Source organism: Cyprinus carpio, chromosome B3, assembly GCF_018340385.1.
Source record: "Cyprinus carpio isolate SPL01 chromosome B3, ASM1834038v1, whole genome shotgun sequence".
In the NCBI taxonomy this organism is placed as follows: domain Eukaryota; kingdom Metazoa; phylum Chordata; class Actinopteri; order Cypriniformes; family Cyprinidae; genus Cyprinus; species Cyprinus carpio.
The window spans coordinates 36456441-36484138 of record NC_056599.1 but is presented as its reverse complement, the minus strand read 5'-3'; the positions used below and the strand labels follow the sequence as shown (position 1 = coordinate 36484138).

At 36.3% G+C, this 27698-nt stretch overlaps 1 protein-coding gene across 6 annotated transcripts; it reads right to left on the bottom strand.

Annotated features, from left to right (window-relative positions):
* Positions 1–233: 233 nt before the first annotated feature.
* LOC109083721 (NACHT, LRR and PYD domains-containing protein 3-like) lies at positions 234–26541 on the bottom strand. 6 transcript variants are annotated; one of them, XM_042721297.1, is made up of 11 exons: positions 26435–26541; positions 19329–19441; positions 19087–19238; positions 18881–18906; positions 16516–16626; positions 12989–14926; positions 11295–11468; positions 10735–10908; positions 3936–4082; positions 1181–1227; positions 234–1096 (listed from the first exon to the last, which is right to left on the bottom strand). In XM_042721297.1, the coding sequence occupies exons 1-11, from the start codon at positions 26440–26442 to the stop codon at positions 552–554; spliced, it is 3435 nt and encodes a 1144-aa protein (XP_042577231.1). In that variant the 5' UTR covers positions 26443–26541; the 3' UTR covers positions 234–551. The 6 variants fall into 6 exon arrangements, with proteins under 6 accessions (XP_042577231.1, XP_042577228.1, XP_042577226.1 ...); XM_042721294.1 differs by adding an exon at positions 24056–24172 and having other exon boundaries at positions 18881–19238; positions 26435–26517; XM_042721292.1 differs by having other exon boundaries at positions 18881–19238.
* Positions 26542–27698: the final 1157 nt, after the last annotated feature.

Genomic DNA, 27698 nt, shown 5'->3' with positions numbered 1-27698 from the left:
TTCAGTTAAACTCTTTTCTCCAGAAGTGCTTCTGAAAGATGATTTCAAACATGTGACAAGAAGAAGAAGAAGAAGAGGAGGAGGAAGAGGAAGAGGAAGAAGAAGGGGAAGAAGAAGAAGATGATGAAGAAGAACAAAAAGAAGATGATGAAGAACAAGAAGATGATGAAGAAGAACAACAAGAAGAAGAAGAAGATGAAGAAGAAGAGGAAGAAGAACAAGAACAAGCAGAATGATGACGATGCAGTAATTTTATTCTGAACTCTATTACACTAGAATCACATGAACTCCTGAAAATACAGCCTGTGAAATATGACACAGCAGAGTAAATATGATTTGTCACTATATAATATTCAATATATTTGTCTGTGTGTGTGTGTGTGTGATTGAAACACAGTCTCTGAAACATCTTCATCCTGATGATCTGAAACAGGAAACTGATATTCAACTTCCTGAATTCAGATTAAAACACACACTTTCACATCATTACACATTCAACCTATGTGTACTAATGTGTGTGTGTGAGTGTGTGTGTGTGTGTGTGTGTGTGTTTAATGTTTAATGTGACACAGAGACACTGAAGAGTTTGAATAATGAAGTCTAAATCCAGCGAGTAGAGGTTGAGTGAATGTGTGTGTGAATGTGTGTAAGTGTGTGAGTGTGTGTGTGTCAGAGAATGTGTGTGTATGTGTGTGAGAGCCCTCCTCGTCCAGAAACACTGCTACTCTCTTACAGGAGTCTGGAGCAGCAGAGATCTCTGTGTCTTTATGATTGTGACGAGCAGTGAATCTGTGATCAGAGCATTCAAGACTCCAGGAGTTCACATTACATCCAAACAAACAGTCATTACTCCATCCTTTCCTCTTGATTTCTTTATAAGACACTGATATTTCAGCTCCAGCTCCACTCCATTCAGTCTCCCAGTAACAGCGTCCAGTCAGACTCTCTGAACACAGAACCTGATGATACTGATCAAATCTGTCCGGATGATCAGGATATGACTGTCGCTCAGAGACACGCGTCACCTTTCTGTTCTCCTCAGACAGAACGAGGAGAGTGTGTGCTGTGTTTGGATCCAGTGTGAGATCACAGGCGACTGAACACAACACACACATTACAACACACACATCTACAACTAAACTACAAAACAAGAAAACTGTGTGTCTGTGTGTGGACTTACATTTCTGAGGTCCTGCTGTGATCCTGAACTCTCCTCCATGATCCACACTAGAAACACACACGTGATATTTCACTATAAAAGTGTCCTCATAAATACACTTATACACATACTGTTACATGCTGTGTTTCACGAAGTGTGTGTTGTTTTGTGATTGCTGCTGTGTTTCTGAGTGTGTGTGTGTATCCAGGAGAAGATGTGGTCTGTGATCAACAGAGATCTGATCCTGATTGGTTCAGTTCTGTCTCTGCTTACAGTAATAAACACCAAACACACGAATGTTACATACTGGGCTTGTTTGTCTGTTATTTTGGTCTGGTTCACTCCTGAAGTCCGTCCCTTCATTTCTGGATTTCTTTGTTGACATAAACTCTTTTGTTCATCAGTCACTGTGGCTAGTGGTTTTCCAAATTTACTCGCCACTCAGCGTTTTCACTGGCCACAATTTTGTTGTTGGGAAATTAAGTTTTATATGACTCAGTTTTTTTTCAACTGCTTACACACACAATCTTTCCTTGTCACACAGTTTCTGAAAGCTGACACTCAAACAGCAGAAGCACTCACCAAATCTGCAAAACCATACATTCATTCTCAGCCTTCGACTCAGTTTTCAATCTCATAAAACATTTTTTTGCAAAACACAACACACAATTCTCTGTGTAACACATATAACAGAAATTAATATTATGGCAAAGGTGTTTGTGAATGTTTGCTTTTGAGATGTGTTTGTGATATTTTGAACGCAGTGCTTCATTTTGCAAGAGATGTGAGGCATTTTACATTTTGTGTGTGCAATTATTAGATTTGTGTAGAACATTATGAAAAAAAGAGGCAAAGTTTTGAAAATGTGTTGAAAAAAAAACAAGCAGTTGGAAAATACTGTAATAGTGCATACAAAACTTTATTTAAAATGATTTCCAGGACATTTGTGGCCTATTTAAAGCCCCCCCCCCCAACCGTATTAAATGCATGCATCATCTTACATATTAAATTCTTACAATTTGTTAATTTCACTTAATATAATAAGATAATATAGGGCTATTAATTATTAATATTAACTATGAATTATTGGAAAAAATGCAAAGCTAAGCTACTATGAAAGTTAGCACCACATTGAGACGCAGGGCCGGTCTTAATGAATCGACCACTGAATCATTGACTCAAATGATTCAAAAACGTGAATCATTCAGTAACGAAACAATGCTGTGTCTGGCTCAGATGCGCGATTGTTCTGCTGTGATCTTTGTTTGGAACTATTTTCATTAACCAAATCGAGCAAAAATATTCAATGTTAGCAAATTATTAAATATTTGACTCATTCATTAAAATCACTGAATCATTTACAAATGAAAGTGGACTTTTCGTCTTTCACTTAAGCCTATATTTGTTTACAAATACTGATTAATTACTAAACGAAACACCACTAATTATTATATCTATAATTATACTTACTATATAGATTACAGTATTAATGACTTACACTTTACTGCAGTAATTAATACAGAGACAGGCGTTTGGGCAAATAGCACTAATGACTTGTTTTGGACTTGAAGCTTAAAGTTGAGGATTTGCAGCTCAACTTGGACTTGTCTGTCTGGACTCGGGACTTGACTCAAGACTTGAATGCAAAGACTTGAGACTTACTTGTGTCTTGCAAAACAATGACTTGGTCCCACCTCTGGAAATTTGCGCCTAAGCAACATTGCTCAAAAAAAGTTTCCCTGTGTATCAACAGCCTTGCTGCCTACCTGCTTTAAAGGAGACAAATTATTCCCCTTTTTACAAGATGTAATATAAGTCTCATGTATCCCAAGAATGAGTCTGTGAAGTTTCAGCTCAAAATGCCCCACAGATAATTAATTATCATTTTGAAAATGCCTATTCTGAGGGGAAGCAGAAACAGGCTGTTTTCGTGCATGTCTCTTTAAATGCAAATGAGCTGTTGCTTCCCGCCCCCTTTTCCAGAATAGAGCTTGTATCTCAGATATTCTGCCAAAAACACTTGTTTGGTTTTGATTATCATGTCTATCACGCTGAAATCATGCGTTTTAAATCCATATCAGTTTATACTTATGATACAGAGCGGCTGCCTCACGGCATGTGAGTACTAAACTAAGTTTTCTTTCACACACAAGTTTATGTTAAAAACACACACAAGTTACAAAAACACAGTTGGTTATGACTGTGAAGGTAAACAGCTGGTAAAGATATTACATGTTTATATTAGATCGGTGTATTAAGTGACAGCAGCATAATATTCAGTACCTAAACTGATGTCTATGCTGATAATATGACCCAAACAATAAAATAAAAGCAGAAAACCGCTCACTGCTCTCGACTGAACAACTTCTATAGCTGTAATAAGAAGACATTTCTTACTTGAACGCTGCCTTTAAATGCTCTAGCATGAAGATAAACATGATGAATTGTGTTCGGTTCACTCACGACGGGGTCTCTGCTAATACAGCAGTGTCTGTCAACAGTCGTGGGCGGGGCTTGTAAAATGTGATGTCACACTTTACAGATTCTGTGATCGGCTTGCTCTGAGACACTGCTTATGATTTACGGAGATTAAAAAAGAAAGGAGCGGGTGTATTTTTATCATTATAGGGTGGATGTGTACACACACTGCCAACACACATTTGTGTCCAAACATCATGTAAAAGTGAATTTTGCATAATAGGTGGCCTTTAAAGGAATCTGTTGTAGAATCCCACTTCATTGAAACATGGCTTCAGTGGGTTACTTCTCAACTTACTTGAGTTTTTCCAGATGTTTGAGTGTATCAGCTGAATCTCCTGGGTGATTGTAGCTCAGGTCCAGCTCTCTCAGGTGCGAGGGGTTTGAACTCAGAGCTGATGCCAGAGCAGCACAACCTTCTGCTGTCACCATACAGCCAGATAATCTACAACAACAGTAGTTTCATGTTAGTATGCTCCATTTTTAGAGATATACAATTTATTAAACAACAAACCTCTTCTACTGGTGGCCTTTGATTTTAATGAAATCACTTTGCTGCATGACACACAGTACACACACAGTACACATAAGAGTACACTCAAGAGTACACTCATAGAGTCCCAAAGCCATTTTTGCATTGTCTCAGCTGTGTGCTTAGTATCACTGGGTCTCATCACTAAGTATGCGTAGGCACAAATCATCCAGGTCACCACACACAGTATTAAAGGGATACTCCACCCAAAAATGAAAAGTTTGTCATTAATCACTTACCCCCATGTCGTTCCAAACCCATAAAAGCTCAATTCATCTTCGGAACACAATTTAAGATATTTTGGATGAAAACCGGGAGGCCTGTGACTGTCCCATAGACTGCCAAATAAATAACAGTGTCAAGGTCCAGAAAAGGTCCAAAAATATCACAGTATGAATCTTCTGTATCATCTGTCCCACAAGGATACGCTGTTTCTACGTGTATTTAGCTTTGATTTGAAAGAAATCCCAAGTGCTCTGAAGACGAATGACGCTTTTACGGGTTTGGAACAACATGGGGGTAAGTGATTATTAAACAAAATTTTCATTTTGGGGTGGAGTAGTGTGATATAAATGTGAAATTGAATATTATTTATAGGAATTTCTGGGGGGGGGGGGGGGGCACATGACCCACATGAGGGCGCAGAGTTTTAAGCATTGGTCTCCCATATAGCATACATTTAAATCATGATAAACAGTTAAAACCACACATATAGCACCTCGATACCATGGTAAAAATATAACTGTATGGTTTTTAGGTAGCCTATTTGTATGAAAAACAGTAGCCTAAAAAACATTCAGTATAAATGCACACATACTATAGCTTAATCACAAATACATACTACAATTATATACCATTACTCCTTTAATAAAATTCAGTGTGAATATCCTAAATTTCCACCACAATACCATGGTGCAGCGAGTGTTACTACAGTAAATCCATGGTAAATGATGGTGATTTGTAGATTGAAAAGCCCTCGTTGCACACAGTGTTTCTCCTGTTTGGCTTCAAACTAGTTTAAATCAGCGAATCATTTGTGTTCATCGCTGAATTCAAGCGCTTCACTGGATCTCACAGCGCTGCTTAATGCTCACGTGACTGAGTAAACACACATCTGCTCTAGTGAGCTCATGCCAAGCAGCAGTTTGAACTGTGATCCGATCAGATAAACGGTCCGTGTGACGGGATTCAAATGAGTCCCAATTTCGTTACGCTTTTGGCGAATAAACATTATATCTAACATTTATCGAACTCTTCATATCGTTTTATCGAGGAAAATTATAATGCCCAGCCCTAGAGGTGGGCGATATGAGCTAAAATTCATATCACAATATTTTACCCTGTCCAGGCGATATCGATATTATATTGCGATATAAGAAAGAAAATTACAGTAAAAATATTTTAACCTTATATAACTAGAAAAAGTGAGGGATTGGACATAGGAATTCAATACAATTAAATTAATAATATTAAATTAAATTTGTGTGTTTGAGTTGGCCAGTGGTTCCCAAACTTTTTCTGCCGGGCCCCTGTTTTGTAGGGAAAAATATTTTCAAGGCCCCCACCCCCTCTTTTTTGTTGTTGTTGTTTTTTGGAAAGTCTCTTATGCTCACCAAGGCTACATTTATTTATTAAAAATACAGTAAACACTGTAATATTGTGAAATATTGTCAGTTTAAATTATCTATTTGAATGTTTTAACATATAGGTTACGGTATTCCTATGATCAAAGCTGAATTATCAGCATCATTACTCCAGTCTTCAGTGTCACATGATCTTCAGAAATCATTCTAATATGCTGATTTGCTGCTCAGTAATAATTTCTGATCATTATCAATGTTGTAAACGGTTGTGCTGCTTGATATTTTTGAGCAAACTATTTTTTCATGATTCTCTTATGAATATTTGAAATGGTCCTTTGTGTCAGTTATTTAACTCAATATAACTCTGATTCATCAATCGCAGCATCCAGTGGTGTGTTGTTGATACAACCACAACTGCTACAACTGATAACAGCGTGCTCAAGCGGGTACTGCTAGTCATGTTGAGGTAATTAAAATATGTCAAATTAATATTTTGCATTCAATTATTTACTTATCAGGCAAGTGGCTGCATGATAATCGGGACAGTTATGCAGTGTAGTGCCCTGCGAAGTGGACATCACAGGATATTCCGCCATGATTCCAGATCGAAGCTAACGTATATATTCCATTCAAAGTGCACTGGAGTGTGTGAGATGTAAATTTGTAAATTTAAATTGTATTTATTTACAGAGGTATATGATGTCACACTTATCCGTGTGTGAAGACGCTGCGCAGCGCAAATCCGCGAATGAATGTTCCGAAGTGAGGTAAACTTCCATAGATTTCCCCTGCTCAGGGAGTAGGGAGCAATGAACACTATAGGGTCAGTGGGAACACAGTTCATGCATGGAGCTCACTTCTAACGAGCTGGTTATCTGAATCAGGTGTGTTAACATATATATATATGAATAGTGTGTGGAGGTGGGGTTGTGAGGACTGGAATTAAGAACCGCTGGCTTAATGTGAGCTATATATGAATATTTAAGGCCTTACATTAAGTTTCACACAAACTCTTTTCTCTGCTGTGTCTGTAAGCCTTTAAACCCTGGTCGCGTTCGGTTACGACAGTCAGCTCAGTAAAGCTCTCTCCAAGATCATTCTGTGTTCCCATTATTATACTTGATTTGTGAATACATGTCTATGAATTTGCAAAAAGGACTTGATCTTCTTGACGAGTTAAATGTTGTTTTGTTACTTGCTACCGGGTGTCTGTGAGAACAAAACACGTGCGTAGAAAAGACTATAAATTATTTTTAATGTGCACAGTAACTGAAATTTAGAATTGTTAAAAGAGAGGCTCTATAACTGTTAAACATATATAAAACACTACATCAATGTCTCTTCTCTTTGTGCTTTGCACTTTTTAACACAAAGCGCTTACAATATGCACATCCGGTGTGCAGAATGATGCGCTTGAAGCAACATGGTGTCGGTTCTGACGAAGTGTTTGTTGAAGTGTTTCTTTATGCGCATCTTTTTGGAAAATTGTTGGGGATTTTTTATGCACTGCTGCATTTGTTTTGTGCTATCTTATCTATCATATGTTGTTGCCTTATTAAAAAATGTTACACATTTAAAAGAAATGTATTTTTATTTTATATTATATATTTATATTTTTATAGTTTATTTTTTGTTTTAATTAGTTTAATTTTTTTTTTATTGAATTGGTTTTGTGTAACATTTGACCATATTTAGTTTTTACTTTTACTTTTATTTGTTCCCCACAAAATAGTTTTTTCACTAAATTTTTGAATTTCTAAAATTATTGTGCACTGATTTTTCTAGAATATCTTTTGCTGCCGAATTATCCACTAACCTAGTTTATGATGCATTTTTGTCATAGGTTATGAATATGCATAGGCCTATATTTTTCCATATTTATTGTTTATTTTTTTCTTTATAATGAAATAGTCTATATCTAGTAGATTGTGAAAAAAATATGATCAGTTCCGCACACAGAGAGATATAAATTCTACATTTATTTAAATGGGTGGGGGGGGGGTTTCATTGGTATCGGATCGGTATCTGTATCGGCCGACACTGAACCCTAGATATCGGAATCAGTATCGGAGGTAAAAAAAAAAACGTATCGGGGCATCCCTAAACAAAATACCGGTATAGTCACTTCCATACCGGTATAGCGCCCACCCCTACCCTTAATCAGGGCTTGAAAACTAAAAAAAAAAATTCAATCGGTTCACTCCGAGCAGAATCGTATGGAGCCCGGGAGGTCACCTGTAGAAGAAAACAAAAAAACAATCCATGGCAACGGTTTTGCAATCCGTCCCCTCAGTTTATAAACCATACTCACGTATTCTTAAACTGTTCCCTCGGTTTTACAAATCGTGCCCACGGATTAATAAACCGTACCCACGAATTCCAATCTGTGCCCTCAGATTTTGTAAACCGTACCTTCGGTTTTTGAATTCGTACCCACAAATTCATAATCTGTGCGCATGCTTTCGCAAACCGTTCCCTCGAGTTTGTAAACTGTACTCACGGATTCATGCAGCACGCTCCTAGGTAGCCTACGTGTTAACATACTGTTTTATTGAATATTATTATGTGGAAAAGACCTAAAGCAAAGTGATTCTCTATCAATTGTAGTACGAGGTGGAATACAACGATTTAATAAGAAAGATGTGCATCAAAATCTTGTTTAATTTGTGATAATCTTAGCACTTGATTATTATTGTATAATAAACCTGCCATTGTGACTGACTCTGGAGTAATCTGTTCCTCTTTTGTAAGACATTTTGGATAAAAGTTTCTTATGCATAACCTGTAAAATAATATATAATAATAATAATAATAATAATAATAATAATAAATAAGATTTTTATTATTATTATTTTAATTTATTGGCTAAATAAATAAGTGCACTTAAGACAGTAAAAAATGTTTGTCATAAAATAATTAATGAATGCTTTATTTTTAAATAACCTTTTACAGTTTTGGAAATGTTTGTGTACTATTCTTTCTTAACATGAAGACTTATTTTGGTGATTTTATTATACTAAGCTTCTTCCCCCAGAGTTAGATGCATGCTTCGCTAAACGCTAAAAAGAAGACTTTTGTGAGTGCGGATCATGGTCTCATAGGATACTATGAAAAATAATGTTTAATAAACAGAAATGAATCTGCCGGTGGGGGCGGGGCCACAAATCCATGAGTTTACAAATCCCAGGGAACTGATTGCGAAAGCGTGCGCACGGATTATGAATTTGTGGGTACGGATTCAAAAACAAAAGGTACGGTTTACAAAATCTGAGCGCATGGATAGGAAATTCGTGGGTACGGTTTATTAATCCGTGGGTACGATTTGTAACAACAGATTGCAAAACCGTCGCCACGGATTGTTTTTTTTTCTCCTACAGTTGACCTCCCAGGCTCCGTAGAATCGATATTTTAACGTTTCTGTTCCTGCGTTCCTCTGATATTATTACCGTTCCGAAACCGGTTTGGGTGGAAGAAATACCGGTTGATAACATTTTTTTAAAAACTATTTTCTTTGCCTATAATTTGCCTAATAATAATAATAATAATAATAATAATAACAATAACAATAATACTACTAATAATAATAAACTACAGCGTTTTCTTTACTCAAAAAGAAAAGGAAAAAAGAGAGATCTGGTAATGTTAGCCAATAACCCGCTGAGCTTAGTCACAGCCAATACAGCATCATCTTTTCTAGATTTTGGCCAAATGTAGACTAGGCTACTAAAAAAAAAATAATAATCTATCAACACTTTAAAGACAAAGTATTTTTAAGATATTTAAAAATGTTTGCTGCATTGTAAAAAACAAAACAAAAAAAAAACACTTGTATAAGATTGCGTTTTGAGAGTGAAAAAAAAACAAAAGCCGTGGCTCACGTCGCATTTTATTAGCCCTATTACTTTCCGAAATAATGAAGGCTAAAATGCCTGTAGGCTAAAGCAAAATGTTCACAAACATTATAAAAACAGTTATTAGTTTCTCTCTGAAACAAATCCTCTAAAGTTTAGGCTATAAAAACGTAAATCCAAAAACAAATACATTTAAGGTGAAGCTAATGCCTACCTCTCTAATTCGGCACGAATCCAAATTTTTTCATGTTCCCGACGTATCTGGATGCTAAAATATTATTTATTATATAATGTTTGTACTTTCATGGACATAAAACATCATCCTTCACGTCGGCTTTATCAGCACAGTGAGGCGCGGTCACACTGAACACAACAAATTTTGTACAACGGAGCAGTGTAACTTTGTATTTGTTTCTTTAACTGTATTTTATTTTGATAATGAACAGGCTTCAATATAGCAAAATTATGCTGTGTGCGCATAAGGCGTCGGCGTGATGGTCATACCAACGCTGGTTGGTTATATACAGAAGCAAGACATTCAAAGCTGTCAAGCTTTTGCAAAATAAAGAAAACTACTCTCTTCTGTTTCGTTTTCCTTTCCGAAAACTTTGGAACGTGTCACAATGAACCGTAATTTAGCACATTTTTTGTTTCGTTTTGTTAATCTGTCAATATAATTTAAGTGAAATATATTTAGTGTATATGCCTATATTTCTTTTTATGTAAGCCTATAGTTTTTCTGCTTTCTCCATTCACAGAAGCGCTGCAGGTGCGTGTGATCTGTTGAATTCATCTTACACTATCCTCAGATAAACTCTAAGGGCGGTGCATTGCCATTGCGACTTACCTATGATGAGTTCACAGCTGAGCGGACATTTCACTCGTTGGCTTCAGCGTCACATTTGCATAGACAGTACTACTGAAATTAGTGATTGGTTGACAGCAAATTTCAAAGATTAAATGGAACAATAAAATAACGTTATTAAACGGTTAATAGCCATTTCAAATTTTCGATTCTGTTTGGAACTATAAAATTTGAGTTAGTTTCTGGTTCTGTTCCTGTCAAAATTTCATTCATTTCTGGTTTTCGTTTTCATTCCTTGAACCGGTTCAGAGCCTGCCCTTAAGTACCTCAGTTTGTTGAGTTGACAGTTTGGACTTTTCAGACCAGCACAGAGCTGCTTCACTCCTGAATCTCGCAGGTCATTGTGACTCAGGTCCAGCTCTCTCAGAGAAGAGTTTGATGACTGTAGAGCTGAAGCCATGATTTCACAGTGTTGATCAGAGAGATGACAGCCTGCCAATCTAAACAGGATCATGAGAATCAGTCCATTACGTACACACTGTATACATACAAAATTAAACTGTATACATTGTCTCATGTTTTTAAGAAGAAAGTGTCCGCATCCCATTGTGATGTTCACAGTTATCTTGTATAAAGTTAATGACAACATCAGATATGGATTAACTAACGATGGATAATTGATAATGGCGACATTATCATTATGTTTTCATTCAATATATGTATAGATAATAAAGCATTTACGATCAGAGTAACTAATTACAGGTGAAAGTGCACTTATAAAAGTGTAGGATGAAAAAAAAAAAACATGAATCTAAAAGTATAATATATATTGTATTTACTCACACATTATTACCAACATATTAATTAATCATTGTGAAAGTCAAACCTCAGTTTGTTGAGTTGACAGTTTGGACTCTTCAGACCAGCACAGAGCTGCTTTCCTCCTGAACCTCGCAGGTCATTGTGACTCAGGTCCAGCTCTCTCAGAGAAGAGTTTGATGACTGTAGAGCTGAAGCTATGATTTCACAGTGCTGATCAGAGAGATTACAGTCCGCCAATCTGAAAAAAGAGAGGGCGCAGATATAAGGCATGCTGGTGTACACCAGATTGCAAGACTTATGAGGTTCACTCAGCTTCAACATAAGATATTGATTTTTTCACGGTCTTTACAGGAAAACCCAGTAATTAAAATAAATATATGTTTAAAAGTAGGGCTGATAATTTAACACGTTAATTAGTTTAATTAATTACGGTGAAAAATAATGCGCTAAAATTATTAATGCATTTAACGCACTTGACCCCAGACCTATGCGGGTCATCTGACATTTCATAAAGTAGATTGATGACAAATATGAGGCAGGGCAATAACTCACTGCGTGATGGAGCCTAGAGAACGTAGTTTGACTTGTAATTTAAATTAAATTTATGGTGCAAATATGGATGGATACCCCGTTTGACTTTTTGTCTCATACATCATAGTTAAGCAATATCACATATAACTTAGAATGTCCCCACACGAGTGCAAATGTGATACTGATCTTATACAACAGTTCAGTAAGTAAGAAGTTAATATTGTTTTATTTTAGACAATGTTGACTGTTTTGCTCAATTTTGCCAACTAAAATATAAAGACAAAGCAGAACTGTTCGTCTCTGTCTCCGAACAACACACAGCGGTATTTAATTTCTTAATCCACGTTGTGAACTAATTGGGTGAATCATTTGGGGGTTGAACCATTGGCTATAGGCGTGTTGGATTTTAAGTGGATTCAAAAGCATAAGGAGCTGTCTGCTCTCTATAGCTCTAGTGGTACTTTGATGTCACACACCGGTCGGTCTGATGGTGATGATCCACTTCAAGTCGAACAAGACTAATGATTCAATGAACCATTCATAAAGAACCATTTGCTTCACTCCTGAATGAATCCGCAATTTAAACAAAACGAATGAATAAATGACTCAATGACTTGGTCAAAGACATTTACCACCACCTACTAACAGTTTTAGTTTATTATTTAGAGTATCATTTAATTAAAGAAATAATTTCATATTTCCATAGTAATAATAATAAAATTTATAAAATAAATTATTAAAGGTATAGTTCACCCACCCAAAAATGACAATTGTCTCATCATTTACTCACCCTCACGGTCCAAAAAGAGTATTTGTAATAAATTTTATCAAACTAAATATTTCTTGTTGAAGCTACTTTTTGTAATGTCTGTTTGATGCTTTACACAACAATGACTTTAAATTATCTTTTGGGAGTAATTTCTCAGCCAAATTTGAGTGAATTCAGTGTGATTCATTTGTGATTAATTAGATTAATTAATCGCCTCATCATGTAATTCATTAGATTTTTTGGGTTTATTTTTTAAGAGAAATTTTTAAAAGTAATATTTTATTAACATTATGTGCATGATATTTCAACACTCTTCTTTCTTCTAATTTATACATAACTTAATTGTGGAAAAACCTTATTAGTTGAATATTTTCATTTCACTTTTATCAATAAGTGTTTTCTTCATAGTCTAGTATAATTATATTCATATTATAACATTATAAAATTTTTACACTCACAGAGATTTTCTGCAGTTCCCCACAGCAGGTACCAGTCTCCATCGACCCGCTTTTGATTTGATATTGTACTTTTTTAGGTCTAACTCATCCAGCACCTCCTCTGACATCAGGATCATGATTGCCAAAGTTGAGCATTGTGCAAGAGAAAGATTTTTACTTTTTGCTTTAGATTTTAAAAGCGCCTGCACTTTTTCAACAAGAGAATTATCTTTCATCTCAATCAAGCAGTGTGTCAGATTCATCCATCTTTCAGGACTGACGTTGTTTTTCTGACCTCGTTTGAGGTTTTGGGTTATTTTCTTGATGCTCTCTGGGTTGTTCTCTGTGTGTATCAGTACATCATGTAAGAGTCTCTGATTTGACTCCAGTGAGACGCCATGAAGAAATCGAAGGAAGAGATCCAGGTGTCCATTTTCACTGCTCAAGGCTTTATTCATTGCTTCCTTCAGAAACACATCCAGAGGAACATCCTCACACTGAGTTCTGGATTTTCCTGTCAGGAACATTTTCAGAACCTCACTGTTTTTGTGTAAATAGCAGAAAAACACATACAGTGCTGCAAAAAACTCTTGAAAGCTCAGATGTACAAAGCTGTAAACCTTCCTGTGATAAATCACAGATTCCTCTCTAAAGATCTCAGTGCAGATCCCAGAATACACTGAGGCGTCAGTGACGTCTATACCGCTCTCTCTCAGGTCCTCCTCATAAAACATCACATTGCCCTTCATCAGCTGATTGAAAGCCAGTTCAGCAAGTTTCACAATCACTTCTCTGCTGGACTGCAGGAGTTTCTCTGGATCTCTCTCTTCATACTTCTGGTTCCTCATATTTGTTTGAATGAGCAGGAAGTAGATGTACATTTCAGTCAGTGTTTGAGGGATTTCTGCACTGAGATCTTGTTTCAGGATGTTTTGAAGCACAGTGGATGAGATCCAGCAGAAGACGGGTATGTGACACATGATGTGGAGGCTTCTTGCTCTTCTGATGTGTGAGATGATTCTGCTGGCTTGATGCTCGTCACTGATTCTCTTCCTGAAATATTCCTCCTTCTGAGGGTCATTGAATCCCTGAATCTCTGTCACACGGTTGATGTAGTTAGAGGGGATCTGATTGGCTGCTGCTGGTCTGGTGGTGATCCAGATGAGAGCAGAGGGAAGCAGATCTCCTTTCAGGAGGTTTGACATCAACAGACCCACTGATGAAATCTCAGTCACATCAGAAACTTTCTGACTGTCTGAAAACATCAGTGAAATTCTGCTTTCATCCAGACCATCAAAGATGAACACAACTTTACATTCATCATAAATCTTTGAGTCCAGATCTTGAAGTTCAGGATGAAAGTCAAGCAGAAGTCTGTGAAGACTGTACTGATGATCTTTAATCAAGTTCATCTCTCGAAATGTAAGTACAAACATGAAATCTACATCTTGATTGGCTTTTTCCTCGGCCCAGTCCAGAATAAACTTCTGCACAGAGACGGTTTTTCCAATTCCAGCAATGCCTTTAGTAAGAACAGTCTTTATTTTGTCTTTACTCTCTCTTCTCTTCTCCTCATATCCTGGTTCAGGTAAAGGGTTAAAGATGTCATTGCAGTTGATTGGAGTGTCTTGGAGTGTTCTGTAACTTTTCTCCATCTGTAGCACCTCATGTTCTTCATTCACTCCTTCACTCTCTCCCTCTATGATGTACAGCTGTGTGTAAATCCTGTTCAGGAGGGTTTGATTCTCTTGTAGTTTGAATCCCTCAAACAAGGTCTCATACTTGTTCCTCATGCTGGTTTTGTGCTGGTCTTTCACTCTCTGCAGATCATTAAGAAGTGGTTGGTGAGAATGGAGCTGCAGGTCTGTTTCTGTATCATGATGACTGATGTGGTTCTGATAGCAGGAGGATGTACTGGTCTGTGAAGACACATGTCTGATCTGGTCAGCTCTCCAACCACTGAAAACACACCAAAACAAACAACCTGTATATTTAAAGGATTCCGTCAATGTGACATTAAATCATCTAACCCATGTGACATATGTGAAATAATTTCTGTGTAAACAGACAGCTAACAGAGAAATATCAGAAAGAAGCATAGAAGCATAAAACACTAGAGACGTAACAGAGTGGAAGCAGCACAGAAGCTGCATGTATGCAGAGCAGAATTGTGCTTTCCCACAACATTGTTTCCAACTTATACCCCTGGTTTCACAGACAAGGTTTAAGCTAGTCCCAGACTAAAATGCATGTATGAGCTGTCTCAACTGAAAATATTTTGCTCTGACAGATCTCAAAATATGTCAGTGTCATTGTTCTGTGTCAAGATGCACACCTGTAATGTTTTCTAACCAAGGCATTTTTGTAAAAGTTGCTTAAATATTAATTTAACTAAGGCTGTGAAACCTGGCCATAAAGTTTAGTTGGAAAAACTTTAAAGTAAAAGTATAAAACTTAAAAACTTAAAAGATGGACTCACTTTACTTTTCCAGCAACAAAGTTCATGTTCACTCAGATTTTTTTTTGTTATCTTTTTACATTGTCTCAGTTAGGTTGTATTTATTTAGAATATTAAGTATTTTCAACTTGGCAAATTTAGTTATTTGAAAGTTTAGTTGGAATATCTTTATGAAAGTAAGGTGAACTTACTTAAAATTACCCAAATCAGGTTAAATGAACATGAGTTTTGGTATTGAAAACTTAGTTCAACCAAATAAATATAGGTTTTATTTTGATTGCTCTTTTATTTCTCTCTCTCTCTCTATACTGTATATATATATATATTTTATTTCAAATGTTTCAGTCAATTTTCGGTTGACAACATTTTTCATTCCCATTTAAATTAATTTCTCCTGCGATTAAACTCGTAACATAAATGCATTAATATTCTAAGTGAGCGGAGACACTTGCACTGTGGTTCTGATAAGTTCCATTCAGCTCTGGATATTTAGATGTGTGTTGTTTTTTGTTTGATATTCAGATGTTTTCTTGTTTTTGTTTTTTCGCTAGGCCAACATCCCGGGACTATTGTGTTTCATCAGACTACCAAAATCTATCACTTAAAATCTTAAAACAGGGTTCCTGTATGTACAAAAAAAAAAGACAGATGGCTATTACTCTGACTAATAATAGATTACTACCTGATTGTTCCATTTTTCGTGAAGGTGCTTTAAAACAATATGTACTGAAAAAAGCACTATACAATTAAAGTTGAATTAAATCTCTTTCTGGTATTAAGAGCCATTATTGGTGATCCAATCACAAGGGGTCAACGCCAAAAACAGGTGGAAAAGCAATTTAAAACATTTTGCTATCAGATCACTGAAACCACATGTGGAGGTGGTCAAAACACATGGGACCACATCACATGTAAACAACATCCATTCTGAATGTGTCCCTGACAGCAATAAAACACCACCTATTCACCACCAACTCATTTAACATCCTGAATTATAATCAAAATCACAGATGCTTTCCATAATCTTTTCATTCACCTCATTTTCCATTCACTCATAATATGACATTATCAGCTTCATGATCATACATACTTAACAGGGTGAAAGGGCACTGCACTGTTACTGAACATGTGTGGGTTGCTTTTCATGGACACATTGTTGGATAATGGAGACGCTTCTCTCTTTCTCTTCCTGCTGATGAGACTGAGAAAAAGACAGAAAAAGAAAAAAACACCGTTTTCCTCCCTCTGAAGTACGGAAGTCTTCTAAGCGGCCATCCATTATAAATTTTTTTTCTTTTTGTTTTCCCTCGTTATAACGACTTAATTTTCTCGTTATCTCGACATAACGAAGGTCGTTTCCCCCCCCCTCATTGATATAACGACTTAATTTTCTCGTTATCTCGACATAACGAAGGTCGTTTTTTTTCGCTTTCTCGTTATATAACGACTTAATTTTTCTCGTTATCGACATAACGAAGTTCGTTTTTCCTCGTTAAAAATCTTAATTTTCTCTAATAAATTACAAAACTGCGCCAGGTGGCACTATAGACCTGAATATAACTGATGGGGTGTTGTATACTATCCACTTTACTGTACGCGGACCTTCCTCGGGATCGCTATAATTTGTGCAGTTTGTTTTATTACTGACATTTAATTAATTCAGAAATGTTAAATGCTTGAATCAATATGAATATTTTGTGTATTAAGTTCCTGCTAGATGCATGAGTTTTCACCAACGCATTCTGTGTTTCATCAATAACTGCTTATCAAAAACCAAGGTTGACATCACTGTATTCTGTTTGCACCAATATATATTATATTTGTGCTTCTTTTAGGCTCATGATTCAGTTTAAATTTAATTTTAATTTAATGATTAGGTAGTTAATAAGCGGAGATGTTCTGTGGTATCTACAGTAGGACGGGATTTAACGATGTAGGCTGATGTGCTTCTTTCCTTATTACTAATCTTTATTGTTAACCATATTGATGAGAAATGTGATGTATATGTAAAATCCATAGGCTAATTTAATTCAGTTTTGTTCTGTAATGTTGTGAATGTTTGGTTTTTTTCTACACACACACATACACTACACGTACACATGAACGCTCTTTTCAAACAGAAGCTTGTAACACACATGATATCTGCCACTAATGACTACTAAATTAACATTATATATTTTATTTCATATAAAGGGAAAATTAAAAGTGAGTTTAATCCAAGCAGCTCTAATGGGCGCGGTGTTGCCATTTAAAAACATGTTAATTACAAAAACAAAACGTTCGTTGTACTGTCCTCTGGAAAAAATCAACAGTGATTGATCACCTTTATTTATACAGTATTGTAGACGTTATTATTATAGGCAGCAAAATTTTGAAATAGGAGGCTACAGTAAGCCGCCTGCGGGCTGTCCATCAGATGCCTGTCAAAGTTGCAGTTACTATAGCAACAGTAAAACTTTCATGTCGTTTAACGAGGAAAACAAACTTTTGTTATGTCGAGATAACGAGAAAATTAAGTCGTTATAACGAGAAAAAACTTTCGTTATGTTCGAGATAACGAGAAAATAAGTCGTTATAATGGAGAAAACAAAAAGGAAAAAAATTATAATGGATGGCCGCTTAGAACTTCCGTACTGAAGATTATCTATCTGCTCCAGTAAATTAACATTATGCACCATACTATCATTTAGTAAAAATGGCACTACCATCTTGTATTGATGGTATATCAGCTTGAAGCAGGCACAAGATGGTAGTGCTACAGTTTTTACTAAATTATATTATGGTGCAAAAAGTGATTATTCTTACTTGTGATATAAGAGCTGAAGTCAGCCACAGATGAGAGGCAGATAATAAAACATGAGGGGTATTGCGATTAAGTTGTATTGAGATACTTCAGCTGGTAATAGTACCTTAAAAATGAAGCTATCATGACCACATGAGTCCCTCTAACCTGCTATTATACCTTAAAATCTCTGTGACTGAGCATCTGTCAGGACGCCTGATAGATCAACTCCATGTTTCAGTGTAGCAAGCTTGTGAGATATATTTTTTTATGAGGTCCAACAGCCTGCAGTTCAGAATCATTCTGACCCCTCAATGAAAATAACATAAGTGGGAAAGTTTATGAATTAACGATATATGTTTAAAGCATAAGGGATTCAATAATGCTGTTTTATGAGGTTCAAGGGATTCTGAGCTTAGAGGCCTGAAACACTTCATTTTGATAGTCCAATTTAGACATTTTATTTTACAAAGTTACTGTACAACTACATATCAACATTTTCTACAAACCCTAACCCATGTCTGTGGAGATTTTCAAACAGCAACATTTTGATACAACTTTTTTTTCTTTACAATGTGATTTACTAATGTCCACATTTCAGAGAAAGTTTCTTTCATGAATGATTCATCATGTTATAATTTCACATCCGCAGCAGATAGTGAATAATACTCACACAGGGTCAGAGGTCACAGCAGGCCCATCACCGAGAACAGGAGCAATAATCATGGAGTTGTTACTCTTCATTGACACACAGCTGAATCCTGGAAATGCTGCTCTTTGAGCGTCAACATCACTGAGATTATGGGGAATAATCATGGAGTTGTTACTCTTCATCGACACACAGCTGAATCCTGGAGACGATGCTCTCTGAGCGTCAACATCACTGAGAACAGGAGGAATAATCATGGAGTTGTTACTCTTGATTGACACACAGCTGAATCCTGAAGACCCTGCTCTTTGAGCGTCAACATCACTGAGAACAGGAGGAATAATCATGGAGTTGTTACTCTTCATAGACACACAGGTGAATCCTGGAGATGCTGCTCTTTGTTATTATCGTCAACTTAGAACAGGGGGAATGATGATTGATTTTTTAGTTTTTATCGACACACAGCTGAATCCTGGAGATGCTGCTCTCTGAGTGTGATCAGGAGCCTCCTGCTCTCTCTCCTCATACACACTCATTTCAGAGTTCATCTTTTCTTCCTCTTTAATGTGAAACTTGATTTCAGGTCTGTATGTGAAAACAGAGAACATAATGAATTTGACATGCTGAAGTAAATAAAAAAATTAAATTAGATTTTACCCAATCTGTAAATACAACATTTAATATACAGCAGTCCGTCTGTATGTGCAGTTTCATCCCACCAGAGATCATTTCAAAAGTAAAAAAATGAATTTAGAAATCGTGCACGCTCAAATCGTGATTTTTATGACGATTTCGATTAATCGCACAGCCCTAATAAAAACTGGACTCGATTAAGAGCTGTTTGTGTGCAAAATAGAGCTGCATGATTCTGGATAAATTGAGATTTTTTTTTTTTTTATTGGAGGTTATGATTCTCTCACAATTCTGAAGAAAAAATACATTAGACAACTAAACAAAACATAAATTATGAATGAATGATTCAATGACTCACTCAAGATTTACTTATTTCATTTTTATTTATTAGATACTAGTATTATTTCAGCTGTGATTATTTAATTATACTTAAAATTAGAACTAGTTTTTTTTTTTTTTTTTTTTTTTTTTTAAATAACTATATATATTTTTGTTTTTTTATAGTTACAAGTAACTTTTTGGACCAAAGATATCCTGAACTTAACAGATGCTAAAACTTTTTAAATTTGCATTTATGGTCAGTATGCTAATAGTATGTTGAATATTAATAAACCAAGAGAATAAGAGAATGATTAGAAAGGAAACTGAAAGAAGAATATTATGAGAAGGAAGGAGAAACCCACATACAAAAGGTAAACATTTTTGTCAGTAATGTCAACACTAATTTTGTTAAAATAGTAGCATTTTGTAAAAACACAGTAATCTGTTTGTTGGTCATTGTACGAGTGGCCTCTTGTGGCAGGATGCAGATAAGACACCTATTTTTATTATGTATTATTTTCCTCTGTGCCATTATATTTCACTGTCTGGCAGTTTTCATGTTTCTTTAATGTTAGAGTTCATTCATTAGAATTGTTGTCCCAGTGATTCATCACAGTCTGTATTAGAGATACTGCCCCTAGACTCCTCTCACCCTAACCATAGACTGTTTAATCTCCTGCCCTCCGGGAGGCGCTTCAGGAGCCTCCGGACAAGGACCAGCAGACTCAGGAACAGCTTTTTCCCTACAGCTATCTCCTTACTGAACTCTGCCCTCTGACACCCTCCAACACCCCCCACACCACACACACAGACTCCTCACCCCTCCTCATCACTACATCTGATTTACAAACAAGCAAAAAACAGTAACTTGTTACTAGTGTAAATGATGTTCATAGTTTCTTCTTATAGTGTACATACACTTATTACATAATCCATCTGTATAGTATGTTCATAGTACACCTATCTGTATATCATGCTGATAGTATTTAAAATCTGTAAATTATGTCCTTAAGTACTGCCTTATTTGTATATTTATTGTATATTTGTAACATATTGTAGACACTGTATATTCTGTACTTACTGCTTACTGCACTTCTGGTTAGATGCTAATGGCATTTCGTTGCCTTGTACCTTACATGTGCAATGACAATAAAGTTGAATCTAATCTAATCTTTAAAAAAAAAAAAAAAAAAAAAAAAAAAAATTGCCCTCAACTGTAAAATTTTCACATTGAAAAAACTTCAAACTTTCAGGCTATACTTTCTCGAGCCAAGCCAACTTTGACATTGTTTATTTTTTTAGTTTATGTTAATGCTGGTTATAAATTAAATCTCAAAGCACAATAACACTTTTTCTAACACCATCCTATAATATATTTAAAAATACATTTAAAATCTTTTCCTTGTATGGCTCTTCTGCCTTTCTTCAAAATGATTTAATATTGCTTTAATATCGTTTGTTCTTTTATGTAAATTAGGTGATGTGAACTGAAGTGCATTTACTGCACAATACAACCTGAGTTCCAGGTTGCAACTTATACTTATTGCAAATAGTGGCAAGTATCTGCACCTCAGTATTGTAGTACATTATAAAACAGTATGCAATAATAACTTATTGAGTGTAAATGATAATTTTAATTCAAATTATTAAATATATATAGTGAAAGTGAAAGTGACGTGACATACAGCCAAGTATGGTGACCCATACTCGGAATTCGTGCTCTGCTTTTAACCCATTCAAAGTGCACACACACAGCAGTCCCTTGACAACACACACCAACACCGTGAACACACACCCGGAGCAGTGGGCAGCCATTTATGCTGCGGCGCCCGGGGAGCAGTTGGGGGTTGGGTGCCTTGCTCAAGGGCACCTCAGTCGTGGTATTGAAGGTAGAGAGCGCTGTACATTCACTCCCCCCACCTACAATTCCTGCCGGCTCGAGACTCGAACTCGCAACCCTTGGATTGCAAGTCCAACACTCTAACCGTTAGGCCACGACTTTCCCCAATGGATGCCACCTTATTGGGACAATAAAGCCCTCCCTCACAACTTTTTGATTATTTCCTTCATTTTTATTGAAAATACATGCTTTTCTGATGTGATTTGAAAAAAAGGAGAAAAAAAAAACTTAGTCAAAAGGCAGACTCAAACCCGGGTCGATTGCATCAAATTGTAATCAACACACATTTTATCATCTGCACCACTAGAGCTGAAGACTGATTTTCATCTGTTTTACTCTTAAATAGCTCAATAAGACATATACAGGTCCTTCTCAAAAAATTAGCATATTGTGAAAAAGTTCATTATTTTCCATAATGTAATGATAAAAATTAAACTTTCATATATTTTAGATTCATTGCACACCAACTGAAATATTTCAGGTCTTTTATTGTTTTAATACTGATGATTTTGGCATACAGCTCATGAAAACCCAAAATCTCAAAAAATTAGCATATTTCATCCGACCAATAAAAGAAGTGTTTTTAATACAAAAAAAGTCAACCTTTAAATAATTATGTTCAGTTATGCACTCAATACTTGGTCGGGAATCCTTTTGCAGAAATGACTGCTTCAATGCGGCGTGGCATGGAGGCAATCAGCCTGTGGCACTGCTGAGGTGTTATGGAGGCCCAGGATGCTTCGATAGTGGCCTTAAGCTCATCCAGAGTGTTGGGTCTTGCGTCTCTCAACTTTCTCTTCACAATATCCCACAGATTCTCTATGGGGTTCAGGTCAGGAGAGTTGGCAGGCCAATTGAGCACAGTAATACCATGGTCAGTAAAACCATTTACCAGTGGTTTTGGCACTGTGAGCAGGTGCCAGGTCGTGCTGAAAAACGAAATCTTCATCTCCATAAAGCTTTTCAGCAGATGGAAGCATGAAGTGCTCCAAAATCTCCTGATAGCTAGCTGCATTGACCCTGCCCTTGATAAAACACAGTGGACCAACACCAGCAGCTGACATGGCACCCCAGACCATCACTGACTGTGGGTACTTGACACTGGACTTCAGGCATTTTGGCATTTCCTTCTCCCCAGTCTTCCTCCAGACTCTGGCACCTTGATTTCCGAATGACATGCAAAATTTTCTTTCATCCGAAAAAAGTACTTTGGACCACTGAGCAACAGTCCAGTGCTGCTCCTCTGTAGCCCAGGTCAGGCGCTTCTGCCGCTGTTTCTGGTTCAAAAGCACACGCCTGTGCACGGTGGCTCTGGATGTTTCTACTCCAGACTCAGTCCACTGCTTCCGCAGGTCCCCCAAGGTCTGGAATCGGTCCTTCTCCACAATCTTCCTCAGGGTCCGGTCACCTCTTCTCGTTGTGCAGCGTTTTTTGCCACACTTTTTCCTTCCCACAGACTTCCCACTGAGGTGCCTTGATACAGCACTCGGGAACAGCCTATTCGTTCAGAAATTTCTTTCTGTGTCTTACCCTCTCGCTTGAGGGTGTCAATGATGGCCTTCTGGACAGCAGTCAGGTCGGCAGTCTTACCCATGATTGCGGTTTTTAAGTAATGAACCAGGCTGGGAGTTTTTAAAAGCCTCAGGAATCTTTTGCAGGTGTTTAGAGTTAATTAGTTGATTCAGATGATTAGGTTAATAGCTCGTTTAGAGAACCTTTTCATGATATGCTAATTTTTTTAGATAGGAATTCTGGGTTTTCATGAGCTGTATGCCAAAATCATCAGTATTAAAACAATAAAAGACCTGAAATATTTCAGTTGGTGTGCAATGAATCTAAAATATATGAAAGTTTAATTTTTATCATTACATTATGGAAAATAATTAACTTTTTCACAATATGCTAATTTTTTTAGAAGGACCTGTATAAGGTGCCATTAAAGTGTAATATTATAATACAGACAGTGAATTCAAGTGCAACATAATGTTAATATATTGTAAATAAAATACTACACAGATATTACAGAATAAACTCTGTAATTCCGTATAATTTAACCTCTGTATCATGGATATGTGGATATGTGCTGCTTGCTGTATTATATTTTTACTGTGCTGTTTGCTGTTTATCTTTTTTTTTTACTACTTATGTTCTTTAATACTTTAACATTTTATTCGAGTGTTCTGTTAAGTATGTGCGTGTGTTTTAATGCATGCATGACACGAAAACAACTAACGTCATCACGCAATGCAAATTACACACGCATGTGCTGTCACCACGTTAATGATAAAGCATGCGTGTTATAGATATACCTTACGTCACTTTGCGCATGCACGGTAAACACATACCTGACGTACGTACGTGACGTCACCGCGCTACAGTCTGCAGCGAGGGGTGTCTCGACGATAAACTGCCAACAAGCAGTGACGCCACTGGAAGTGTTCGATCCACCATCTTATTAATCCCTACCGGCAGAGAGCACCATTGAGTCACATGCAAACCGCTGACCTAAAATCACCCGATTTGAAGCGAATCAGTCAAACGGGAATAGTTTTTATGTGTACGTAAATTCATTTTTACTTCAGATGTTATTTGCAGGGTTTATGGTCTTTTTGGGCAGGATAAGCGATATATTTAAACAGTGTAGGTGGATGTGTCTGCTGCTCGTTGACGACACAAGTAACTAATCCAACACAATATATAGCCTATTTCTTTATGTATGTAATTATTTTAGAATTATTAAACATGAACCTATTAGTATCAGAAATTGATTTGAATATACAATGAATAATATAGCCTCTGTTACTGTATTGCTCTATACTGAAATGAAACGCTTAACTTACCATCTTGAAATAAAGCTTCATGTACTGTATGTAGTCAGTTATTTCTCTAAATAAATTATGATGTGTATATTTTTAATGTCCTGATTGAGCAACCTTTATTTCAGACTCTTAAGATTGTGCAAATATGTTTACTAGCATTACAGTTTGCATGTAAAATGTTTTTAATGCTAAATTAATAATTTAACCAGCGTTGAAATCATTACCTGCTTTAAAATGAATGCTGTTAACGAAATTATTGTTGAAACATTTTTCAGTTAGCGCCTACTGTACGAATAAAAACACTATAACTAAATTATATAAACAATGAAACACTGGCGAATGTGTATACAAAGCATACATCTTTCTTCAGATTTCAGAATGAGCACTTTGTCATTTGTTATATATATGTTGAGGTCGTGTCCGTCTGATGTTTATCATGTTCGCTACTGTAATGAACGTAGCTTTTTAATAAGTAAAGGAAATTCCCCACATTTAAAAAATTAACCGTTTACATGCCTTGGGTGTTTGCATTGTAATAATGTACAGAGATACTTCAGATTTAAATTCGTATGATTTCCTATTAATTCAATGGAATGTATGGGATACTAGGGATTACCAATACGGCGGCGCGGCGGCTTCACTTTCATCACGTCATGAGCGATCCAGTTCTCTGTTATAGATCAGTGGTCACACCCCTAGCGGTTACTGAAACCACGCCTTCTTTCTTTGCGTGAATGTTTGGGCGGCATTATGCAAATATTTCCACATCGTGACGTAGAGATGTGTTTGAATGAGCTGTTTTAGTCTTAACTTTGATAAAGAATATCTCTTTGGTTTTGAGACTTTAGTCTTTGCATCTTCAGGGATCTTATCTATGCACCAAGAGCTTGTTACACTCCAAAGAGAAAGAAAAACTTGAAATCGCATCATATGACCCCTTTAATAAGAATTTCAATAAAAAAAAATAGTTAGCATTTTATTTCTGTATGGTGTTATATGTTTATGTTAGTAAGTGGTGTTAAAATTGCTCTGTGCATAATGAGCTGTCTGCTGGGTTTGTGGAGTGGTGTGTTGCAGACCCCAGTCCTCCCCTGATTATACCTACTTGGGTTTGATAAATGCCAAAGCTTCAGTGTTTGTTAAGGGCACTGATTAACATAAACAAAAGTGCAGTGATCAGTATGTATTTTACTAAAATGTTTGCAACTGCTTTTTATAACTTAATTAGAAGCACCTCAATTAATAAACCGTCTTGATACACAGGAACGATCAGAATAGACATAATATTTGTTTTACAATTTAAATGAACAAGAATCTAAATGTGTAAACAAAGCACTGTAAAAATGTTACTTTCTTCACAACACAATGTTGTGTGTGTCCCATCAAGTAATGAAAAGCTCTACACACACCTGCTGTCTGTTTGAACACTTTGTCCAAATACAGGAAATATGTAATGTGAACAAATGCGTCACATACAAAAGTGTGGTTACTGGGAGAGGACAGGGCCTCATTACTTGATTAATATTTATTTATTTATTTATTTATTTTTAAATAGATTACCTATTTTCGTCATTAGTTGTATCTCGCATTAATGTACAACTAATATAATGTTTAAAGCTAATTTATACTATAGGCCTTTAATTTACTCAAATATTTCTTTTACGGATTAACAAAATATTCACATATTATCCACACACTGCATCAAATAAGACCAACAATAACATAAATTAACATAAATAACAAAAACTATGCTTTAAAAATGATTAGTTCAAGCGTCGTATGACGTGTTAGTTTACTCGAAGTAAATAACAATCATCTCGTGTTTGATCAAACTGTGAAGTGTTTGAGTTCGTATCAGGTCTGTTTAGACGGAAATGAAAATTTTGAAACGTTTTACAAGCTTACCGTAACATGAGAAGACATTTCTGATCTGGAATCTTCTAAAATGGCGTCTGGTTGTCTGTTACTGCAACTTAGCTTTCGGTTTCACTGAAGAGTTTTGGTCTGGTGTGTTCTAAAATGGCGTCTGGTTGTCTGTTACTGCAGAGTTGATAGTTTACTCTTGTTTGCAGATCGAGGCGGGGCTGCACGTGTAGCCCCGCCCCATACCTACTCTGATTGGTTCGATCGTCTTTCATAGACATACATGATAGGAAATGTGTGCGTAGCTGGTGTAGGATGGAGTATGTTGTTTAAAAAGCTAAAAACTGTGCAGTTTTACAAAGCCTTCATTATAATGCACAGACTAAGAAAAAAAAAAAAAAAACATTAGCCTGTAACTTGCCATGTCCCTGAAATGATTGTTTTGTTAAACTGATCCTTAGGCTAACAGACGAACAACCAACTACATTTACATTTACATTTTAGTCATTTAGCAGACGCTTTTATCCAAAGCGACTTACAAATGAGGACAATGGAAGCAATCAAAAACAACAAAAGAGCAATGATATATAAGTGCTATAACAAGTCTCAGTTAGCTTAAATGCAGTACTTAAAAAACGAGGTTTTTTAAGTACGGTCGAACCAATCAGAGTAGGTATGGGGCGGGGCGACACGTGCAGCCCCGCCCCAGATGCAGCTAAACTGTGAACACTAGGTGGATACGTTAGCCGAGTGCTAACGTGACTAACTGATTAAACAATACGGTTTGTAAACCAAAATATGTCTACTGTAATGTCTGAAGAACGACAGACTTTTAATCAGATCGCATTAACCCTGTAACTGCCAGTGCAGCACAATAAACAGCAGTTTCACAATTATTATAAAGTCTGTGTGCTACACTACATTCTTTATTATTAAACAATAGTAATTAGAACAACGTCAGTCTACAATAATTGACATATTCTTAGGTTCACTGCGAATTTTTAGAACTACTTCAGTAAGACAGTAATATCGTGCTTTACCTGGAAACCTAAAGCTGCACTAGGTATACATCACATATTGGCACAAAAAAAATTATATTTTGAGCACTCAATTGAAAATGTACACCTAACGTATCAATCGTACTACTTACAGGTCCTGGTTCAGATAGCTTTTTAGTCCAAATTAGAAGATTAGAAGCCAACGAAGAATAAAAAAGCCCAGATTTAGAGAAGCAGTTCTTGATAAAATGACAAGCACACAACAAAAGGCTCGAATTGTATTTCTGTGGTATCCTTGAACACCACGT